Source organism: Scomber japonicus, chromosome 1 (genome assembly GCF_027409825.1).
Source record: "Scomber japonicus isolate fScoJap1 chromosome 1, fScoJap1.pri, whole genome shotgun sequence".
In the NCBI taxonomy this organism is placed as follows: Eukaryota; Metazoa; Chordata; class Actinopteri; order Scombriformes; family Scombridae; genus Scomber; species Scomber japonicus.
The window spans coordinates 4811689-4832200 of NC_070578.1; the positions used below are offsets into that span (position 1 = coordinate 4811689).

At 39.1% G+C, this 20512-nt stretch overlaps 1 protein-coding gene across 1 annotated transcript; it reads left to right on the forward strand.

The window, feature by feature from the left end:
• The first annotated feature begins 1846 nt into the window (after positions 1-1846).
• Positions 1847-20055, forward strand: plekho2 (pleckstrin homology domain containing, family O member 2). Its single transcript, XM_053319258.1, has 7 exons — positions 1847-1984; positions 12770-12919; positions 13040-13162; positions 15953-16057; positions 16211-16309; positions 16909-17229; positions 17330-20055. Exons 1-7 carry the CDS (start codon positions 1976-1978, stop codon positions 18674-18676), a joined length of 2154 nt encoding a protein of 717 aa, XP_053175233.1. The 5' UTR covers positions 1847-1975; the 3' UTR covers positions 18677-20055.
• The last annotated feature ends 457 nt before the right edge of the window (positions 20056-20512 follow it).

Here is a 20512-nt window from a genome sequence, read left to right on the forward strand (position 1 = left end):
ATGTGCATCGATTAATAGCTCCTTAATGAAAAATCCTGAAAAAACCAGTGCATCGGTGAACCTAGCTGTTGACCCCTCCTGTAGACCCTGACCAAAAAAAAGAAAAGAAAGAAAAGCGCACACATTTTTTTCTCCCATCATGAAATGGCTGCTTTCTGCTCAAGGGCCCCTGGGAAGTTGAGGAGATTGCCTGTATGGTAAACCTGGCCATGGCTGCATCACTTTCTAAGCAGATACTACTGATTCAGTTATCAGACTCCTCTCTTGTAGGCTTAAAACTTTCCTTTTTGATCAAGCTTATAGTTAGGGCTCTTAGAGGTCTTAGCTTATGCTGCTATAGGCTTAGACTCCCATGGGTCCTCCCAGTGCATCATGGGGACTCCCATGATGCACTGAGCCCCTCTCTCCTCCTTCCTCTCTCTCTCTATCCATCCATCTATATCCATTAACATTCATGTACTATTAATGCATTCAGTAAACTAAACTTCTTCCCCAGAGTTGTCTGTGCTTTCTGGTCTCACAGGTAATCTGGGCCTGTAGACGTCTGGATGACGGACTCCAGTCCCGGACCTTCAAGCTTCCATGTTGATTCTATCCTTCCTCTCTCTCCTCTCAACCCCAACCGGTCGAGGCAGATGGCTACCCACTTTGAGTCTGGTTCTGCCTGAGGTTTCTTCCTGCTTCTTGCCACTGTCGCCAAGTGATTGCTCATGGGGGAATGTTGGGTCTCCTGAAGAGTTCAGTTTAGACCTGCTCTATGTGTAAAGTGCCTTGAGATGACTTTGTTGGGATTTGGCGCTATACAAATAAAGATTGATTGATCATTAATAAAAACTGATTGGACTGTTAACAACTTATCATTAGTATTTATTAACAGATTGACAACATATTACTGTATTATTACCAAAAACTAAAGAAGTATATGATACATTGAATGTATCATTAATAAAATAGTGTATTAGTGATCTATTGAAAATTTTAAAATAAATTATTATTATTATTATTATAAAATAAATCATTAGTTACAACCTCTCAGCCCCTTAAAAAGGTGTGCTTTATTACTAGAAAGTGCTGCCACCACTTTTACTTTGGTTTTGGAAGTATAATAAAGGCGTTTGCCTTTGTGACACTGTTGCAAGTTTTCAACCTCCCTTCTCTAACAAAAATCAACAGCCACACCCACCAGGAAGTATTGAGTAGAGCAACATGAGAGCCCATAGCTCTGTAATGCTCATCAGCCTGGATGACCCTGATAAAAGCGAATAAGGAGGCTAAAAATAAGTGGAGGCTGTGAAAGTTTCCAGTCCAATGACAACATGTTGCTGTCCTGAAACACACTTCATGGTGTTTGGTGAAATGTTATTACCAAAGCAGTGTTTAGGGAGGAGAGAGAGAGAGAGAGAGAGAGAGAGAGAGAGAGAGAGAGAGAGAGAGAGAGAGAGAGAGGACGAGCACTATGTGTGAATCTTTAGAGGATGCTGCAGCAGATAACAGTAACAACAGCTGGGATGAAATGAGTTGCTCATCAGGAGTGAGAAAAGCAGTGAGTGTGATGCACGCACGGCAGTAAAAGTAGAGTCCAATAGTCCAAAAAAACTAGTCCTAAAAGCAGAGTGCTGAGTGTGAATTAGGATGCCTCAGATGATGCACACAGACGCAGGCTCCTCCTCGACACATTCAAGAGTGTAAAGGGACTTAAACCGGAAACCAAACTTTTTTCTTCGAACTTTACCCCCCCCTCCTCCTCCTCCTCCTCCTCCTCTCTCTCTCTCTGAGGCAAAAGAGGAAAAAGAGACGACCCTTGATGTCATAAAACTACACAGTTCCTTATTCTCCTCAGTTACGAGCGCTGTTGGAAATGTGTCAGCTGCCGACCATCAGGACACAAGTCAACAGTTTGAGGCGAGGATAAAGAGCGACGTCGAGAGATTTTTTAGGCTCCGAGCTCTCACATAACGGATTCTGCTCCTTTATCATGGAAGATGTGAGTAGTCAGTCACACTGTGTATGGCGCCTGTTTTTGTTTTTTTTGTCTGTAGTAAAAAGTATTTCAGTGAGAGTGAACATTCCAGTAGACGTTCAAGTACGTGATGATAGAAAGTAACGGTGCAGCAGTGAAAGTTCTCTTCAGTAAAAGTGAAGTTAAGGCCCCTAGAGAAAGGTGGCAGTCCGGGCTCTAACCTACAAAAACCTAAAGAAACAAGTTACTCTGGGTTGTTTAAACTTTCTGCTCCAGTCGTCTTCAGTCAACAATATTTGGCACAAGCACCTGCCCACCTGTCAATGTGTTGCATCAACTTCTTGGTCAGATTCCACAATGGGCAATGCGATGAAGTTCTGTGCTGCGAACTCCATTTAAAAAACACTCAATTTAATATTCAACTAAATGTGAATGTGAGCACGCGTCGTTTAAAATATAGATTGAGATTTTATCCGAGTCATAAAAGTGCTGTGGTGAATTCGGCATCATTTTAATCCACATTTAACTAATTTGTGAGTCATTATTCAACGTTACGTATTACGTCTCTGTCGCTCTGTAACGCTACTTGTTGATGGGAGAGGATTGACATAATACCTATAAATTGTCACACAGAAAATCATATCATGGATTATACCTTAGCCGAATTCAAAGTGGTTGGTGAATGTGTCAGAAAAAGTATTAAGATAGGTGTAATTACCTTTCTTATTTCCATAACAACCAATGATTTGTTTGATTTGACGTATTTGTGAATGATGCTCGGGATCAGATTATCACTCATCACAAGACACACTATAGATGTGTAGTTTGTTTCGTGGCATCTATTCAAAATAATGAACATATTTGATACAGCCTCAGAAAAGGTTTTGTATACACAAGGGACATAGGTACAGTCATGCTAAATTTGGCATTTTGAGGAAGCCAATTTACTTGAAAAAGGAAGTCAAGCACAGTCATACTACATCATGCAAGGAACTTGTTGCAAGCGTTCTTCAGCATGCAGAACCCCGCCCTATGATTGTCACAGTGATCAGAACTGTTTAATTTAGTTACCATATGTTCCAGTCTCCACAATCTCACAATCTGCCGTTTTACTTTTGCTTTTTTGGATATTTTTTCATGTGTCACACCTTTTGTGAGTCACTCTTAAGTCCAGAGTTTGTAGACTATAAACCTTGAAGTAGCCACAACCCATATGTAAATTATTAGTTCTCCTTTATTCTCATGCATCTTCCACCGTAAACACAGTGTGTTGGCCTGTAATAATACAAAGAGAGCCAACTGTAGCAGAGACTTCATCAAAATGAAATGTTGCTGGATGGAAATATGTTAGTCATACTGAGGCTATAGGTCGAGCATGTTATAAATAGAGGCTTAGTACATGTCAGGTATGCACATTAAGCAATGCACCAATCACATTTCTGTATTTTTAAGTCATTCATGAGAATGGTGATGAGAGTCGATTCCTGCATTGCACTCAGCATCATCCATCAGCCCTCACATCAAACGGCCGACAAACTGTTGACATCATTCTAACATATAATGATATAAAATATATAATAATAACCTCAACTTTTAATTTTTTGGGAAACATTGAAATCATAGAAAGCAGCTCAGTCTGTGAAGAAAAAGTGAATTACTTTGTGTCATGTCTCCATTATTTCAACGACCCTCAAACTACACTGTACATGACAAGAGTAATGACAAATAGGTAACAGCAGATATTAACATTAAATGCGGTGCTGGTGATAGTTGAAGAGAACAGATTTTTTGTGCATTTGCTCTTAACCTAAACCTGAGTAATTTACCAGTTTGGCTGGGGATTCCCAGAAAGCTGATGGATGAGAGCCAAGGGGACTGAAACTGTCTGAAAAGGATCCAGCAGAGATGTGAGAGTATTTCAGTGCTCAACATCTAGTATTTCTTTCGTCTTCTATGACAGTCAACTGAATACATGGTTGTGGACAAAACAAGACTTTTGAGGACATTAGCTTGAGGCTGCAGGTGATTGGGATGTCTCACCATTTTTTGGACATTTTGTGGACCAAACGACTAGGGCTGGGCAAAACCATTATTGATTATTTTCCCATTATTTGATCACTATAACAATTTACACATGAGTATTAAAAAATATTGATTTCTTATAACATTTCAATATTTATTTAACATTTCTTTAATACATCCCTTCAGAGTATAGCTCCCAAAATCTCTCCAGATAGATGAGACAAACTGATGTTGAACTGCCTGTAGAAGCATTTCCTTAATTTTACGTGCTTAGCTACAGTCATTGTATTTTGGGCTCTGAGCACTTCCAAAACGTGGGTGATCTACACTTAACCATGTACATGAATGCCTCCTGTTGTGTAGACACTCGCTGTTGATCTTCTAAACATGCTGCTAACGCTACGCTTCCTGTCTACGCCGGGTCAGAGTGTCCATTCTTGATTAAAAGCGACGCAAATTTTTCTCATGGCCCTAGCCCTATAAACAACTAATCAATTAATGGAGAACATAATTGATCATGATGTTTGGACTTGGACAAAGTATTTAAGGCATAGTTAGTTAAGAGATAGTTAACTGATTAGATTTATCTTGTTTCAGTGATAAATACAATTGGGTATCATCTGTATAACAATGAATATTTTTGGAATGTTTTGTAAATATTACGTAGAGGAAGCATGAAGTGAATAGCATTGGCCCAAACACTGAACCTTGTGGGACTTTGTGTCTAACTTTTGTGTGCACGCATGATTAATGGTTAACGATCTGATAAATAGGGTTTAAGTCTGATGTATTTCTCAACTGTAGTGTTCACCAGGAGGCATGAATTGATGGTTCCGACTAACAGTGTAGACTAATTAGCTTCCACTTTCCCAATGAAATACAAACTTAATTGCATGATGAGTCGTCGGTAATGTTTCATGCCAATGTTACTTAGCAAGCTCTGTGTGGGCTTATTGACGTACCAATCAGTAGGTCACCATGGAAGCTGAAAGAGTGGAAGACGCCCACCCATCCTGTTTCAATGGAATATCTTCTTTTTAGTACATGAGAACAAATGAAAATGTCAGCTTGACTTTAGTAATACTAACTTTATCTTTGGGTAGATCTAATGTCTAAAGCTGAACTGAAACTAGGTGCTTGGAAGTATTTAAAACTGTGTGCTAGTATGAACACCCACTGTTTGGCTGCCTGCCTACTAACAGCTGTTCTTCTTATCGGTTTCTTTATTTTTTAATATTGTCATTTCCTGCTCTGCTTCTTCATTTTTCACCCCCAAAAACCACCAAAGCCCTTCCACGATTGTCATTTGTCTCAGCTCTGTGAGTCACCCTTTTATCTGCCCACTGACCTACAGTGCATAGTGTGACGTTTCTGCCTGACCCGAAACAGACTGCCACATTATGTGTCAGGCAGAAAACAATTAACCCTCTCTGATAATCGCCCTGCTATCCAGGCCTCTGTCACATAATGGATGTATGTGTGTGTGTGTGTGTGTGTGTGTGCATCATCTTACTGGGGCACCACTACACAGTTTCTGGGAAAGTGCCTTTATGAAAAAGTCCTCAACAGAGTCCTCAATAGTGAATGCAAGCATGTGTTCTGGAATTTGTGTCCTTATTGGGATAAGAGGTCCTCAAAAGACTGAAAGATGTGGAAAATATTCTCTTGAAGGATATTTTTATTACTTCTACTTACTGCAAAAAAGTTTACTTTAGGATAAGGACTTTTATTATTGGCTTTGGTTGTTTATGGCCTTAATTCCCGTCCATCTTTCTCAGCTCTCCAGAGCATTTTAGCATCTATCAAATCATTGTTTTGCTTTTTCATCCTGTAACTTTACCATTTTGGTTCAGTCTCTCAGCTCTCATTGAGCTGGTATCCAGCAGCAGCAGCAGTCAGCTGTTTTCAGGGAATCATCTCTGATAATACACCTGCTCAGCACCAGACAGCCTTCAGATTACGTTAGCTCAGGAGTCGGCTAAGACAAAACCAAAACTAAAGAAAGAGTAAATGTTAGATTATGATGAAATGATAATGTTGCTCTATGTCTTCTCGATGTGTAGTGTAGATGCATAGATATGTAGGGCGGCAACTAATGACTATTTCGAACTGCTAATTATATTCTCAATTGAGAATATAGCTGCTTTGTCTATAAAAAGTTCAAGAATAGTGAAAAACTTGCATTATAATTTCCCAAAGTCAAAGATTACATCTTCATGTATCTTACTTTGACTGGCCAACAGCTAAAAACCCAACGATAATCACTGTACTGTCCTGTATGACAAAGAAAAATATGAACTCATCACATCAGCTAATGTTTGGTATTTTAGCTTAAAAACTTATTGAAGCGATTCAATTATCAAAATAGTTGGTGATTATTTTCTCTTGGTTGATCAATGCTCATAATACTGCTAATTATCACAGCTCTATTAAAAAAATAAGTTTTAGCTAACATGTTTGCCATAGAAACTTGAGAAGGTATAATATGTCAATGTAGTGTTCACAGCTTGTTAAACTTTGATTTCAGTCAATAACTCTTAAAGATTTTAATATGTAATATGATTTCATTGACAGTTTCAGCCAATTCTGCAATTCCAATTCTGCATTTAAGTCTGGTGTTGTTCTCCACGGCTGCTTACCCAGTTGGAGATAGAATGGAGCATTCAGAGCTTTGTAGGTGAGATTAAGAATAGGAAAGTCATTGTTGTAAATAGCTGACTAGCTACCCAGAAAAATGTGGACAAGTGTGGAGTAGATCAATGCAGCTGTACAGGTTCTCGGAAGTCCACGTAGAGGAATAACTGTTAAATCAACACATCTCTGTTATCAGTGTGAAAACTGTTCAATGAAATATTCCTAGCAACCTCAACAGCAGGTTCTGTGTCAGTGGTCAGAGCAAAACAACCAAAAAAAAACCTCCCAATAAAACCTTGGCATAATGTCAGCAGTTCTGTATCTTTATCTAGGATTTTTTCGCTTGTCTGTAGAATCTTTATCCTCCACATTGTTTGGCTGTGACATACTAATAAAATGTGGTGGCCAAGGCAAAATACAGGAAGTCATGATACAGTGAGTCATCATCAGGCAGGGAGGCATTGCTTTACTCTCCATCGTCTTTTGGTGAATTGCAAAAGATGTCGTCTGTTTACAAGGTTGCTTCCTTACATGCGGGACCTGGTGTTTTGTTCTGCTTGGGGCAGCTATGGAAACGACAGCTAAACCAGTTCATCAATGAATCAATTAGTGCTTTTTATATATGAACCTCACCATTTATGTTCAGTGACACCAGGCTATGTAGTACACTTTTGTAATGACAGAAATAACGTCGGTGTTAAGGTGTATTGTTAACGCACGCTTAAATGTTCTCGCATGGCCCTGACAGCATTATAAAAATAGATTTCCTCCCCGTGTGTTAAAAAGAAACACCGGTGGCGCTCTTTTGCACTTAGCTTGTTAACCCTTTAACGGCTCTGTGGTCAAGGTTAAGATGAGTCCAAGAATGAGTCAGGTCGATTTTAGTCCAAAAAATAAAAGTTAGCACTTTAGATTAGTTTAAAAAAGATAAAGCTATTGTGTTTATCCATTCTTCACCACAAGTGAAAGGAAGCTTTGGGGTGTGTCATACTGCTGGTGTACATGTTCTGCCATGGAGTGCAAGGGAGGTGCAAAAATGTAATCAAATCTTTATATGAAGTGTAATACAATTAATCAATAATCTTCCAAAGTGAAAGTTTACTTTAGTGCAACATGTGGATGGAGGGATAGTAACAGAAAGAAGGAATTATGAACTAAAAAAGCTCCAACTTTGGAAGATACCCACAACATTTGGGCTGTGGATCTTGTCCTCCATCACTTACACTGGAAGCACATTTGAAACTGTCAGTATCTAATGTGAACAGGAGGAATGATGACAATATGAAAATCTGTTTTAAAATGCATTCAGGCTCCTAACGCTTGTTGTAAGACAAGACAAAAAAAAAGTGTACTTTAAAAATCACAATGCAATTCTTAGCAATGAATCTGTTTGTGATAGGAGGGTGTGGACAGTTTTATCATCCCTGAAGTTGTGTTAGACACTCCCATCATTTATTACAGAACATTTGGCTGTGACAGCATTGGCAGCAAAAGCACAAAACAGGAACTGGAATCCCCACAATTCATATTGAGGACTTTTTTATGTAGCTTTTGTAAGGCAAGACACTGATTAGCCTGTGTTGCATATTTTATTTTAAGCCAATAGCAGGTTGGTGATACCAGCAAAACAATATGTATTGGTCCATCCATGCTGTCCTCTCCCAGCTCTAGCAGAAAGGGGTTAGTGGGGGTAAAATGTGCTCCAGTGAGGCTTGTGGTGAGTTCAAGCTGGGCAGGTCAGCGTGAAAATCAATGAATGCCAGATGCTCCCTGACCTAAAACTTCATCAGAAACACATGTCTGCTAAGGTGCGCCTCTTCCACAAAACCTTCCGCTGTTTTTCTCCTTGCTTTTTAAAAAAAAACCCAGCCTGCTGAGACACCGTAGCTTCAGCATTTTATAATTTTATAACTGCTTTACCAAACTCATTTGTCTGTGCATGTGCCTTTTAATAGATCTGCACAATGGCTGATGACGTGTGACCTTGTTCAATACTACCCATGAGACCACAAATAAGACAGTTAATAGATCGCACAAATATCTGTGTGGTTTTTTAGGGGAACGTGCATGGTTAGGTCTGCGCTTTAGTGCAGAGCACACTTCCTGTAAGAGTCCAAAATTGGAGCTGAAGCTACAAGCTGATATCACAGTGCAGAGCTATAGTCGTCAGCTGAGCCCTGAGTAATGGAAACATCTCACTACCGCCCTGTTGTAAGGGGTTTGGTCAGAGCTACTCTGTGTATTGGAGTGTCCCACCTAAATCCAACTTTTTTTTTTCCATGTGCAACCATGTCAGAATATGACAAGGCCGACTTTATGGCCATGGGTGAATTTCTGGGCTGCACAGTGAGGCTGCTTTGTCTCTGCGGAGAGGCTGCATTATCATATCATTTCGAAGCAGTTTTGCAAAGTACGGTACCTTTTTTTATTTTTTGCCCTTCTCACTTTCTGCCTGGAAAGTCTTCTCCCTTCCTGCTTGGCGTTCCTCTCTTTGCAGCTGCACTGCTGTTTACCAAGCTGGGACACGCTTGCAGTTACAGTGAAAGTGGAAAAACAGTTAGATGACCTCCCACCTAATCCCAAAAAAGAAAAAAAGATATCCTGTGGAAGTTCCTCCAACAGAAACAAAGGCTGTGAATTTTGCAGACACCTGCACTTAGTATTTTAGTCACCATGAAAAATGAGTGTCTGGGTTTACACAGAGAGAACTCCATTAGTCTATATATACTGTATGTTAGAGGTTTCACAGCAGGTTACAATAGTTTGCAATAGTGACACAGTTCAGGGTAAAAATATTAAAGATTCCATAGAAATATCTCATACCAATCCTTCTAATATATAATATAATATAATATATATTTTATATTATATCTATGGAATCAGATTTGTGTTAGAATGATCAAGCAAAACATTTTAAACATCAAACAAAAATAATAATTTGAGAGAGAATAAAAATCATCCAAGCAAAAAAACTCATTAGCCTTAAAGAACTCGCCCACGCCAGAGGTTTGTGTCAGAAAGCAAAAAATGAGGGAGTGCAAAGGAGAGAGCTGGGAGAGCAACTGCAAAGCTGTCAGTGAGAAAGAAAAAGAGAGAACTGTAAACAAAAGGACATGGTATGAAAATAGCCAAAGAACAATAGTTTACATGATTATACAGATAATGTTTGCAAGTTATACGTTTTTTTTTTATTTTTTTAGATTACTTTTTTTGCTTGGATGATTTTTATTCTCTCTCAGATTATTATTTTTGTTTGATGTTTAATCATTCTGATTCCATACATACTTAATACACAGTAACATTCATGAAGAGTTCATACTAGCTATCTTTTCATATTTTACAATCACATTAACTTCTCTCTCTCTCTCTCTCTCTCTCTCTCTCTCTCTCTCTCTCTCTCTCTCTCTCTCTCTCTGTGTGTGTGTGTGTGTGTGTGTATTTTTAAAATACAATAAGGATGAGCAGAAGTGGGTTGTGTTGGAGAGTGGTTTGAAGAGTTATGGGTGTTTTTGATACATAAATAACACTGGAGTCCCTTCCCACCACTGTATCCAGACAATGCTGGAAATATCTTTGCATTTCTCCATGAGTGAGGATAATTCAATGATAAACAGTTAAAAAAAAAATCAAACAATTGTCACTACAGCATGTATAGCTAGTTTACTTTGCAGTTACATTAGCTTATGTTGTTTGCTAATATGAATAGCCATCATGCTAGTGTTAGCCTCACATCCCACCACTGTATCCAGACAATGCTGGAAATATCTTTGCATTTCTCCATGAGTGAGGATAATTCAATGATAAAAACTGTTTAAAAAAATATCGTCACTAGGACAGAGCTTGCTTAGTTTGCAGCTACATTAGCTTATGTTGCTTGCTAATATAAACACCTATTCATACTAGTGTACGCCTCACATTTAGATATTTTGGCTAAAATACAAATAATATAGTTATATTGATAATCATAGAGACTTTTTTTGTTAGCTTAGAGAGATAAAGTAACGCCAAATTCAGTCTTTGATAACACATGAAGAATTGTGTTTGTTTTGCAATTTAGCTTTTCACATTAGTAGCTTGGGCTGGTTGCTGAGGTTAACAGCTAACCCTTCTAGTGTCAAAAGTAAACTTCAATATTCTGGTGTGTCACAGACCAGACATATAGACAGTGTAGACGTCTTTTAAGCTGGAGCAGTGGTTTGAGAACTTTTGGACATTTTCTCTTTTATTTAAAATTGGAATAGTGTAAGCATGGCTGTTGTGAACATTTTTTTCGTTCACACTGATATTGTTTTGAAACTATAGAATGTGTCAAGCCCGAAATTATTCATACCCCTGGCAAATTTTGACTTAAAGCTACTTTAAGTCAAAATTTAACTTTAAGTTGTTTCTTTGAGCGGAAATGACACAGGCGTCTCCCAGAAGACAATAAGACAATGCACAAGAGGCATCATTGTGGAAAAAAAAATATTTGTCAGTCATGTTTGACATTTGAACAAAAAGTGGCATGTCAAAAAAAGTCAAAAAATTTGCCAGGGGTATGAATAATTTCGGGCTTGACTGTACCAGTGGAACTTGGTTGCAGTTGGCACATTTTCAGTATGAATGTTAAGTATTTCAGTTCTCTTAGTTTTTTTTTTTTTTTTTACAGACTCCTTATTAATCACACTAGTGGGTGTATTTGTGTTGTTTTGAGGCTGTGAGTAAAGGTCTGATGAAGTGAAATCTGCTGAAATCTAACTTTTGTAATAACATCAAACTGTAAGCAGAACTTGTGCTATTCTCACTTTCTGCACAACCTCAGTATAGGTGTATTTCCTGAGTCACTCAGACTTAAAGTATGCAGGATCTGGAGTGATTGGAAGAAGCTTTTTTGTACATACAGAACAACTTCTGCTTAAAATTGAGGAAATGATTGATCACACTTCCCTAGATCACAGGAGTGGGTTTACTAAGCTTTGTTTAAACATGAAAACATTCAACTGCTTATTTAATGTAAATAACTTAAAACCACTTACTGTAAGTATGGAAACCAGTTCATGGTGTTCGTGTTATAGATTGAGGTCCTTCAAATAAGTATTGTAGAGTTCTAATACTCAGTCACGCTTACTTACTCACCTGTAACATTATTTGAGTAGTGCAGCAACATCAGTGTAAAGTGCATCACACACCAACACTTAAAACATCTGTTGTTTTCTATGTAGGCTGCATGGCTGGATAAACAAAAATTGCAGACTCCCAGGCCCCTGGCTAATTATTTTGATTTATATTGGACTCAGATGGTGCATCTTCCTGAATAAATTTCAGGGGCCTAAAAGCAAATGTTTGCCCTTGAGGCTCTCTAACAGCTTTTATGTGGCCAGCCCACACACCGATGCTATGTTTGTGGGTAGAAGCGCATCTATGTGTCAGGAAACATGTCAGGAAACCCATATAAATACATGAAACAAATTGAAATGTCATTGTTTTTTCACAGTTTGAGCTCTTTCAATTATGTCATCTTGTTGTGTACTCTTTGTCTGCAGTAGTTTAATGCCACCAACTGGAGATTAGAGGCCAGCATGTGTTTATCTTGATGAACCAACTCCATATATTATTTAATGGTAGTCGGTGGAAATGCACATTCATTTGCATTCTCTTTCGTCAATATTATGTAAGTTTGGTTAAACTTTGAATGGAAACATTGGCTAAAGTCTGCAATAAAAATAAATTCCTTTTGGTTGTTAATGAATTTGGAATTCTGTATTTCCTCTGATAAAAGATACAACTAAGTGGTGCACTGCCAAAATGTTCTGGGTCGAACTCAATTGCTAGAATGATTATTCCACAACTCGGAGCAAGTGAATTACTGGTAACATTTAAGAGATCAAACAGGAGCAAAAATATGTATCAAGCAGAAGGGAATTAGATATAAAAGTCTTTCAACTATAAGCCTGCTTCCAATAAAGGCCTGGTATCCTTTGCAGTGGAGGTTAACTATTTGAGGAAATGTGGTATACATATTAACTTAAACTTAAAGTACCTCAGTTCTTTTTAGTACATATTGTACTGTGCAATACCAGTAAGTCAAAACTGCAAAGTGAAAGTGATAACACGCAATCTGCTTGCACTCTGGCATGTGTTAAGGTGTGATTTCCTTCCTCTGTATTCTTTTAGGGTGCGAAAGAAGACCCGGCCCAGAGTAAAGTGCCTAAGTTCCTGGGTAAGGCTGGCTGGGTGAAGAAGGCCCCCGCCAAGTTGTTGGCGACCTACAAGGACCGCTTCATCCAAGTGGAGAGGACAGAGATGGTGGTTTATGAAAATGAGGTATAGTATTTCTGCTGCACTCATTATTTCAGAATTAAAAACTATATAAGACTGTGGCTACATAGACATTACAGGTATTTTGAATTGGAATGAAAAATGTAACTGTTCTTTGTGTTACAGGACCTACAGAATTGCTTAGAGAGGGTTAACCTGGAAAACTATGATGACTGTCACGAATTAAAGAGCTCCTTCAGTAAGAAGCAGAGACTGATACTGATTCGATCACCCAAATCTGGAAATAAGGTGAGCTGAAAGATGCTATTGGTGAAAGGGGGGAACATTGTGTAAATGTAACGTACAACAGTAGAGGATGAGGGGCAAGCAAACACTGACTGAAGGTGTGCGGAGGGTTTAAATCAGGAGGAGCTTGAATCACACTCCGAGCTTGATCGGAGTGTGAAGCTCATCGAGAAATCACTGCACTGCCACGGCAACAAAGGGTGTGACGAAAGGGTTCTTTAGCAATCTAGCAGGATTTATTTACCCTTTTTGTGATGCTAATGGTACTTAAAAAAATGTGTCTTCTGCTGTGTTTGTACTATCCTATAGTAAGGGTAGGTTCACAGCTTGGACCCCTAGTGCAACACTCACATGCTTAAGTACACTCAGGGGTTTTCCTGCTACAGTCTTATATACGTGGTGTGGTGTGACAAGCTTATGGTGGCTAATTTTAGTGAAGCTTTGCATAGAATGCTCGATAACAAATATTATTGTGTGAGTTATCTGCAGACGACTGCTATCTCTATTCAGATGTCTGCTCTTAGATCAGATCGGATATAGGCTAATGCACCAGTCTACACATGGACACACTGAAATACGAGACGGAAGGCCTGTTTTCTCAGTACTTCAGACTAAAGTTCAGCACAGTTTCAGTCAGGCTGTTAGCTGTAGTAAGATGTGTAATAGTGTTACTTCCTCATTGTGGTTAGTATTTATGATTTTGCACCAGCTCTAACAAATGAATTGAATGGTTCTTAAATGATAATTATGTATCCAGGGTAAGTAATAAGCACTAATGCTGTTTACACTAACACTTTCACAAAACACCTACTGAAGCAAGCCTGCCACAGTTTTGACTCCTCTAGAGCTGCTGGGAATTAAGTGCCTTGCACAAGGGCACCTTAAGACATTTCAAGACCTATATTTAACCTGCCAGTCTAACTGAACCCTTTAGTTATACACCACTGCTGCTGCCACACAGTGTTGCAGCACTGTTGACATTTACTAAAGGGACTCAATGATGTGATACTTTGGTTTCAGTACCCCTTTGTTCAGATTCAAGATAGAGGTAGTTATATATTACTCATGATGTGATCAGTTGCATTGATGGAACATTATTTCCATAATACTTGTTTTAATCCTGATTGCAATCTTACAGTCACATCTCTAGGTCTTGATGTATACTTTACATTTTTGATTCTCTTTTTAATCTTCAGTTGTCTTCATCAGATTAAAGATGAACAAATATGTTTGAAATTCAGTGCAGCCTGATACACAGTCAGATTCTACTTATTGACACGTTTCCCACTCTGACTCAGGCTCTTTTTTTAAAGATAAATGTGCACCATCTCTATACAGATGCATTAATGTCTCTACATCCACTGGACTATAACAGAGGCTCTACCTTTTATTTACCTGTTGCCATGGTGAAGTATTGGAGCTCCACTGACAATGGCTTTTTTCATTCACTACGCACATGCTCAACTCAGAGTGAACATACTCAGAGTTGATTGAACTGACTCCGATCAGCTGTTCTGGAACCAAGAACTTGGGTAACTGAATTTCCCATCTCATGAGTTAAAGCAGCCTTCTGAAATAGACCTCAGCTCGGTTATGTGAGTTAGTGAGAGAATGGGAGGTACACATACTTTTTTAAAGAACATACAGCATTGCACATTACGCAATCACGTGTCACCTTTTCCCCCATTCTGCAGTGACCAAACTGAGAAATGAGTCGGACAGCAGTGTGCACAATTGTAACTGAGTCTGCTACCTTCAATGTCTTCCAAGAATTGTACTCTGCCTGGACACAGTGGTGTTTTTACTGATTGGAAACAATGGATTCATTGTAATAACATGATTTAAAGGGGCGATAATACTGATAAAGATAGCAATAACTGTCGTAAAGATAATAATAAAAGGGCCAATAAAATGTGGTAGATGACACGTGTATGAAAGTGTGATATCCACTGAATAAAGGGAAGTCATTGTGAAACAAATAGCAATATAGCTACAAATGATTGTTTCATGAGTTGAGATACCATCAGCTAGCATTTAAAACAATCCGCTATTTGTTAAACTCTGGGTTCCTGAATCTTTTGGTAGCTTCTATTCCATTGTTGTTGTTGAGTGTGAATGAAGTGAGAGGGTCTGACCAGGATGTGAAGAGCTACTTGGCTGCCTCTTGGTTTCTCCGGGGTAACCCTGTTCAGCTCTGTCTCTGTATGGCTGAATGATGCCAAACAGACAAAAAGACTTTCTATAAGCAGCGCAGCAGCAGCAGTGTGTCCCAGAACCAACCAACCCTCTGTGGTTGATTTACTACAGTTTAAAGAAGCAGAATGAGTGTTATACAGGGAATTTAGGAAAGAAATATTACATGTAGTACAGTGTTAAAGGTCCTTATGTGAGAAAACATAGACAACTTCTGAAATATGAGTTTGTTTTTAAGTATAGCTTCTTCACATTCTCTTGTTTTTCTCACTGTGAAATGACATCTTCTGTAAAAGAAAAGTAAAGCTTTTACAAACCTTTAAAGTGACTAGTTGCACATTGATAAAGCTGTATTTTCTGCTTTTCCTTATTTCTATCATTCAGTTGCTTGTTTTTAGCCATGCTGGCAGCATTGCTCTCCACTGAATTTAGCTCTAGTGACTCCATGAGATTGACATGTTTGGCTATTAAAAGAAAGTAGAAATGTATGTAAGAAAGTGCTTGGTTTGGTAAAATCAAATCAAAGTTTATCCAATTTTAAGTAGGTATTCTGTATTTCGGTCTTAAACAAGTTATTTCTCTGCTTTATGTGACTGACAGGTCAGTGATGTGAAGTTCAGAACTCAGAATGCAGAGGAGAAGGAGGCTTGGATTAAAGCCCTGAATGATGGCATCAATCGAGCAAAGAACAAAGTCTTTGATGAGGTACTGTAAAGAATCGTGTCACTCACACAGAATCATAGATATCTCTTCATGCCAATCAGTGACATCTCTGTTTAGTTTTATACATGCTTAACTTTTAAACGCTTCAGATGGACTCAGTGAAAAGGTGAATGAATGAACTCAATGTTTTCACAGGTGAAGGTTGATGAAGGCAGTAATTTAGAGCATGTTACTCGATCAAGACCCAAAGGGAACCGTAACCGCCGGCCACCGACCAGGATACACATGAAAGAGGTTTGTGTGTGTGTGCATGTGAGAATCCATTCATCTGTGTGTAACAGTCACTTGGTGGTTAGCTCTAGTCCTAAAAGCTCTAAGAGGTCTAGATTTGAATCGTTTGGATGGGTTTCTTATTGGTTCACACAGTAGATGTGATTGTGACTACCTGCAACACTTCTCTACTCACTCATTGTAAGTCATTCAGGATAAGAGTGTCTGTTAAATGTCTAAACTTAAATCATTCCTGTTTCATGCTACATTGACACTTTTCTTCTTGCGTAAAGTTAATTGAATAAGAATTTCAAAGCTCAATATGCTTTGAGCTTAACAGCATCCTGCTACACAACACAAGAGTCGCAGATTCTGAATAACCCACATTAGCTTTGCTGCTAAAGTCTTGTTTTCTTAACTAACAAAAGTGAGCATATCTCGTCCTGTACCTTAGCTTGTTGAACGAGCCACTCAACAAACATTCACTGAGGAAAAGTCATGGACTGTAAAACAAAACAGAAAAAGGGACTTATGACATGACGTCACCCATATTTGTATAACAGCTTTTATTAGGAAATTATTGTATACCAGATTTGAATTAAATTGTATATATTTCCTTCTAGGTAGCTGATGTGTCATCTGATGGTATCCTGCGTTTAGATCTTGATCTTGAGGATGCCATAATGCCTAATGGGACCCATCAGGCTACTGTAGATGGCAAGGAGATCCCCAAAGAAGCAAAAAAAGTACCCATGCCTTCGTCCAATGCTAAGGACGTAGCAGAGAAACAGCTGGAACCATTGGCTGAAGAGGTAGCTGAGACTGAGCCAGAGGCTACTCCCCAGAAAAAGGTCATCAAACCTCCCATGCCCCCTGTCAAAGAAGTTAAATGGATTACAACACCTGAGGAGGGAGCTGAGAAGAGTGATGGCTCAGAGAAGAAGGTCTGTATAATAATAAATACGTCTTATACAAGGCAGAAACATTTATGTATCTTTCTGTTTGGTTAATATAGACTATACAATATGTTTTTATGTTTTTAAGGTTGTGAAGCCGCCTATGCCCCCAACTAAAGAAGCCAAGCCCTCTTCGTCTCCTGTTGAAGAAACTTCAGAAGATGCTAAAACTGAGAAGATATCTGAAAAAAGTCCTGATGCCAAAAAGAAGACAGGGCCACCACCAGCCCCTCCCAGCAAACCCACGAACAGCTCCATGAAGGAACCTGCAGAGGCCTTGCAGTCCAAGTCAAACACCCAACCTCCTGCCCCTCCTTCCAAAGAGAAGAAACCCCCCCCTCCTGCTGAAGAGCCAAACCAAGAGGTTCAAGGCACAACAGATGAGAATAAGGAGAAAGAAGAAGACAATAAGAAGGAGACGACCATAACACCCGTGGGAACAAATGAAGCTCTGCCCAGTGTTAGAGATGATAAAACTCCAAGCACAGAAGGACAGGTTTGTGAAGAGGAATCGGGGGAGACAGTAAACAAGGCATCCAACAGTGAGCCACAAGTGCCTGTTTCACAGTCTCAGACAGAGTCACCTAGAAAGAGCCCTAGTCCTCCTCTAAGCCTCAAGAAAAAGCCCTCAGAATTACATGAACCCAACACACTCATAGAAGACAACACAACTGGAACTGGAGAAGAACCTACTTCACAGGTGCAGACAGCCTCAAATACCTCTATCAAAGCAGAAGAGGCACTATCTAAGATTGAAGTCCAAGCAGTGGTGGTCTCTCTAAATGACCCTGTGGTTGACAGTCTCAGTTTGAGTCCGCTGCTCGGCCACTTGCCTGGGGAGAAGAAAAAAAAGGCAGAGGAGAAATCTGTAGATAGCGGCCAGCACTCAGACATTGACAGTGAAGGCTCTGTTGAAGACACACTGGCGGCTTCCACAGCTGCAATGAGAGGAAGCCACCCTGCTTTGGACGTGTTGGACGCCTGTGAGGACGAGATTCAAATCTCTGTTAATTTAAAGCCAGCACAAGCTGCAACCAAGCCTCAAGTTGCTGCAAAGGTCTTTCCCATCCGGCGCCCACGGCCCACTACTCCTCTCAAACCCTCAACTAAGGCTAAGTCGGCCTCTAGTGGAGATCTGTTGTCTGACTTTTCAGACAGTGCTCAGGTAAGACAGCAAAGCAGAACTGTTTCTGGAAGTGACGGGGCACCTGGTGATGACGTCACGAAACTTGAGACTGAAGTGACTCAGGAGATGGAAAAAACGGGTGAGCTCCTGAGCAGAGTGTCCCAGTCCCAGGATGGAAAGGGTGGGGAGGGCATGCCAGAGGATCTGCTGGCCAAGGCCATGGAGAAGCTGAAGATGGCCGATAATGTCCTCAGGGAGGTCAAGAAACTGAAACTTGCAAAGAACTTAAACAACAGGAACAGCTGGTGAATGTCAGTCACAGCAGATTGACTTGAAATGAATTGTTTGTTAAATCCCTCCACTGAACAGCGATTGTCTGATCATAGCTTAGCAAATGTAACTAGGCAGAGCAGGCCTGTCAAGCTTTGGATTTCTTCACACAGGGTAAATGAGACTGTGGTACGTAAATGGGATACTCTGCAGAGTTTGGATGGTCTTTGAATGTCTTTTTTAGCCTTTCCAAAACCAAAACCAAAAATTCAATATTGAATTAAATAGTGGTTATCTGCTTCAACGTTAGCAGCAGCTGTTAGCATGTCTGGCTAACTAGCTTAGCCAGAACTAGTTAGCCAGACATGCTAGCTTGGTAGCGTAGCTTAACCAAGCAGAGCAACATTAGGTTTTAAGGTTACAGGTTACAAAAAAACATTCACAATTTGCACATCAACTATGTACTTTTTACCCACTGTGTGAAAGGCAGTTCTGGATACTATTAGACTTATCCACTAGCTGCTATTAGCCTATCCTGATCTTACTTTGATTTGGTTATTTACACTCCAGCAGCTCTGGTCGGTGTTACCCGAAATTACATTATTTTTGCTTAACATACTGGTTATTCCTCGTACTAAAAGCCTTTTCTCTTGTAACAGCGAGGAACTTTGACCAGAGACAACATTTTTGATCATCTCACGGAGCTAACGCTAGCTTATCTAGCTGGGTAGCTACAGCCGATAAAATCAGAAATTGACAGTCGCCGGCTGGAAATATAAAGCCGCACTTGTCTACCTGTCTGAAAATCAAAGACCCACTGTTTAAAAAATTTCAAGTTGTGACTGTGCCAGAGGTATCATTGTAAACAGTGTTATGTCCTGCGCAAGGATAAAAAGCTTGACAGGTGTAGTGACAGTAAGTAAGGAGCACAGGGCTTTGTGAACAGACAGTTGGTATACTGAGTCAAAACAATGGAGGTCCTTCTTATTTATGCAGCACGTGCAACTGTTCGCTCGTAATTAATTAAGTGCAATTATTGTTAGTTTAACTTTCTCTACAGCTGAAAGTCATGCTTATGTTCTACTGTGTGTTGTTGCTTTTTTTGTTATACATGAAATATTAGCCATTTTCAAGAATAATTACTTTGCAGCTAATTTGAGAATTAATAATATAATGACCTAGCAATACTAAAAATGGTAATACCAAATGACAGAGCAATTGTAATAGTTTACTGAACTTCATAGTCCTTTTTCTCCTATTTTCAGATAGCACATACCCTAATTGCTAGCATAGTTTATATGAGGGAATTTATACTGTACATATATTATATTTTTAGTGTTTATTGTTGATAAGGAAAAAGTGTACCAACATAGCTCAGGAGTCTTTTCAGACTAATCATGTGATTAAAGCAAATGTTATTATCAAGGTGTAGTTGAACTGCCTTTGACATATAAGAATTGCAGTTTTGGTATGAATTAAAATGCCTGAATGGTATTGTAAATAGCAGAGAAGAAAGTCATTTTAGCAGACCTCTTAGCGCTCACTAAACTGTTTTACAGATCAGTTTTACATTTTGTTTTGTTGGGAGATACTTTCTCTGAATCATGAACTCTGAACAATTTCACATTTTTTTATGTAGGGTGCTTTGTGAAAGGATCTGATTATGGTTAAAAAGATGATTATCAACATGCCATGCAACTTAGTTTATGTAAGATTTTACATTTCAACATTAGCTTATTTTGTACTCTGATCAAATTTGCTATTGCCCAAATAAACAAAGGGAAACTGTCTGCTTATGTTTAATGTCTTTAATGGGGTAGTACTTCTATATTAACATCTCAGTTTTACTTTTTATTATTTTTCAGACCTAACAAA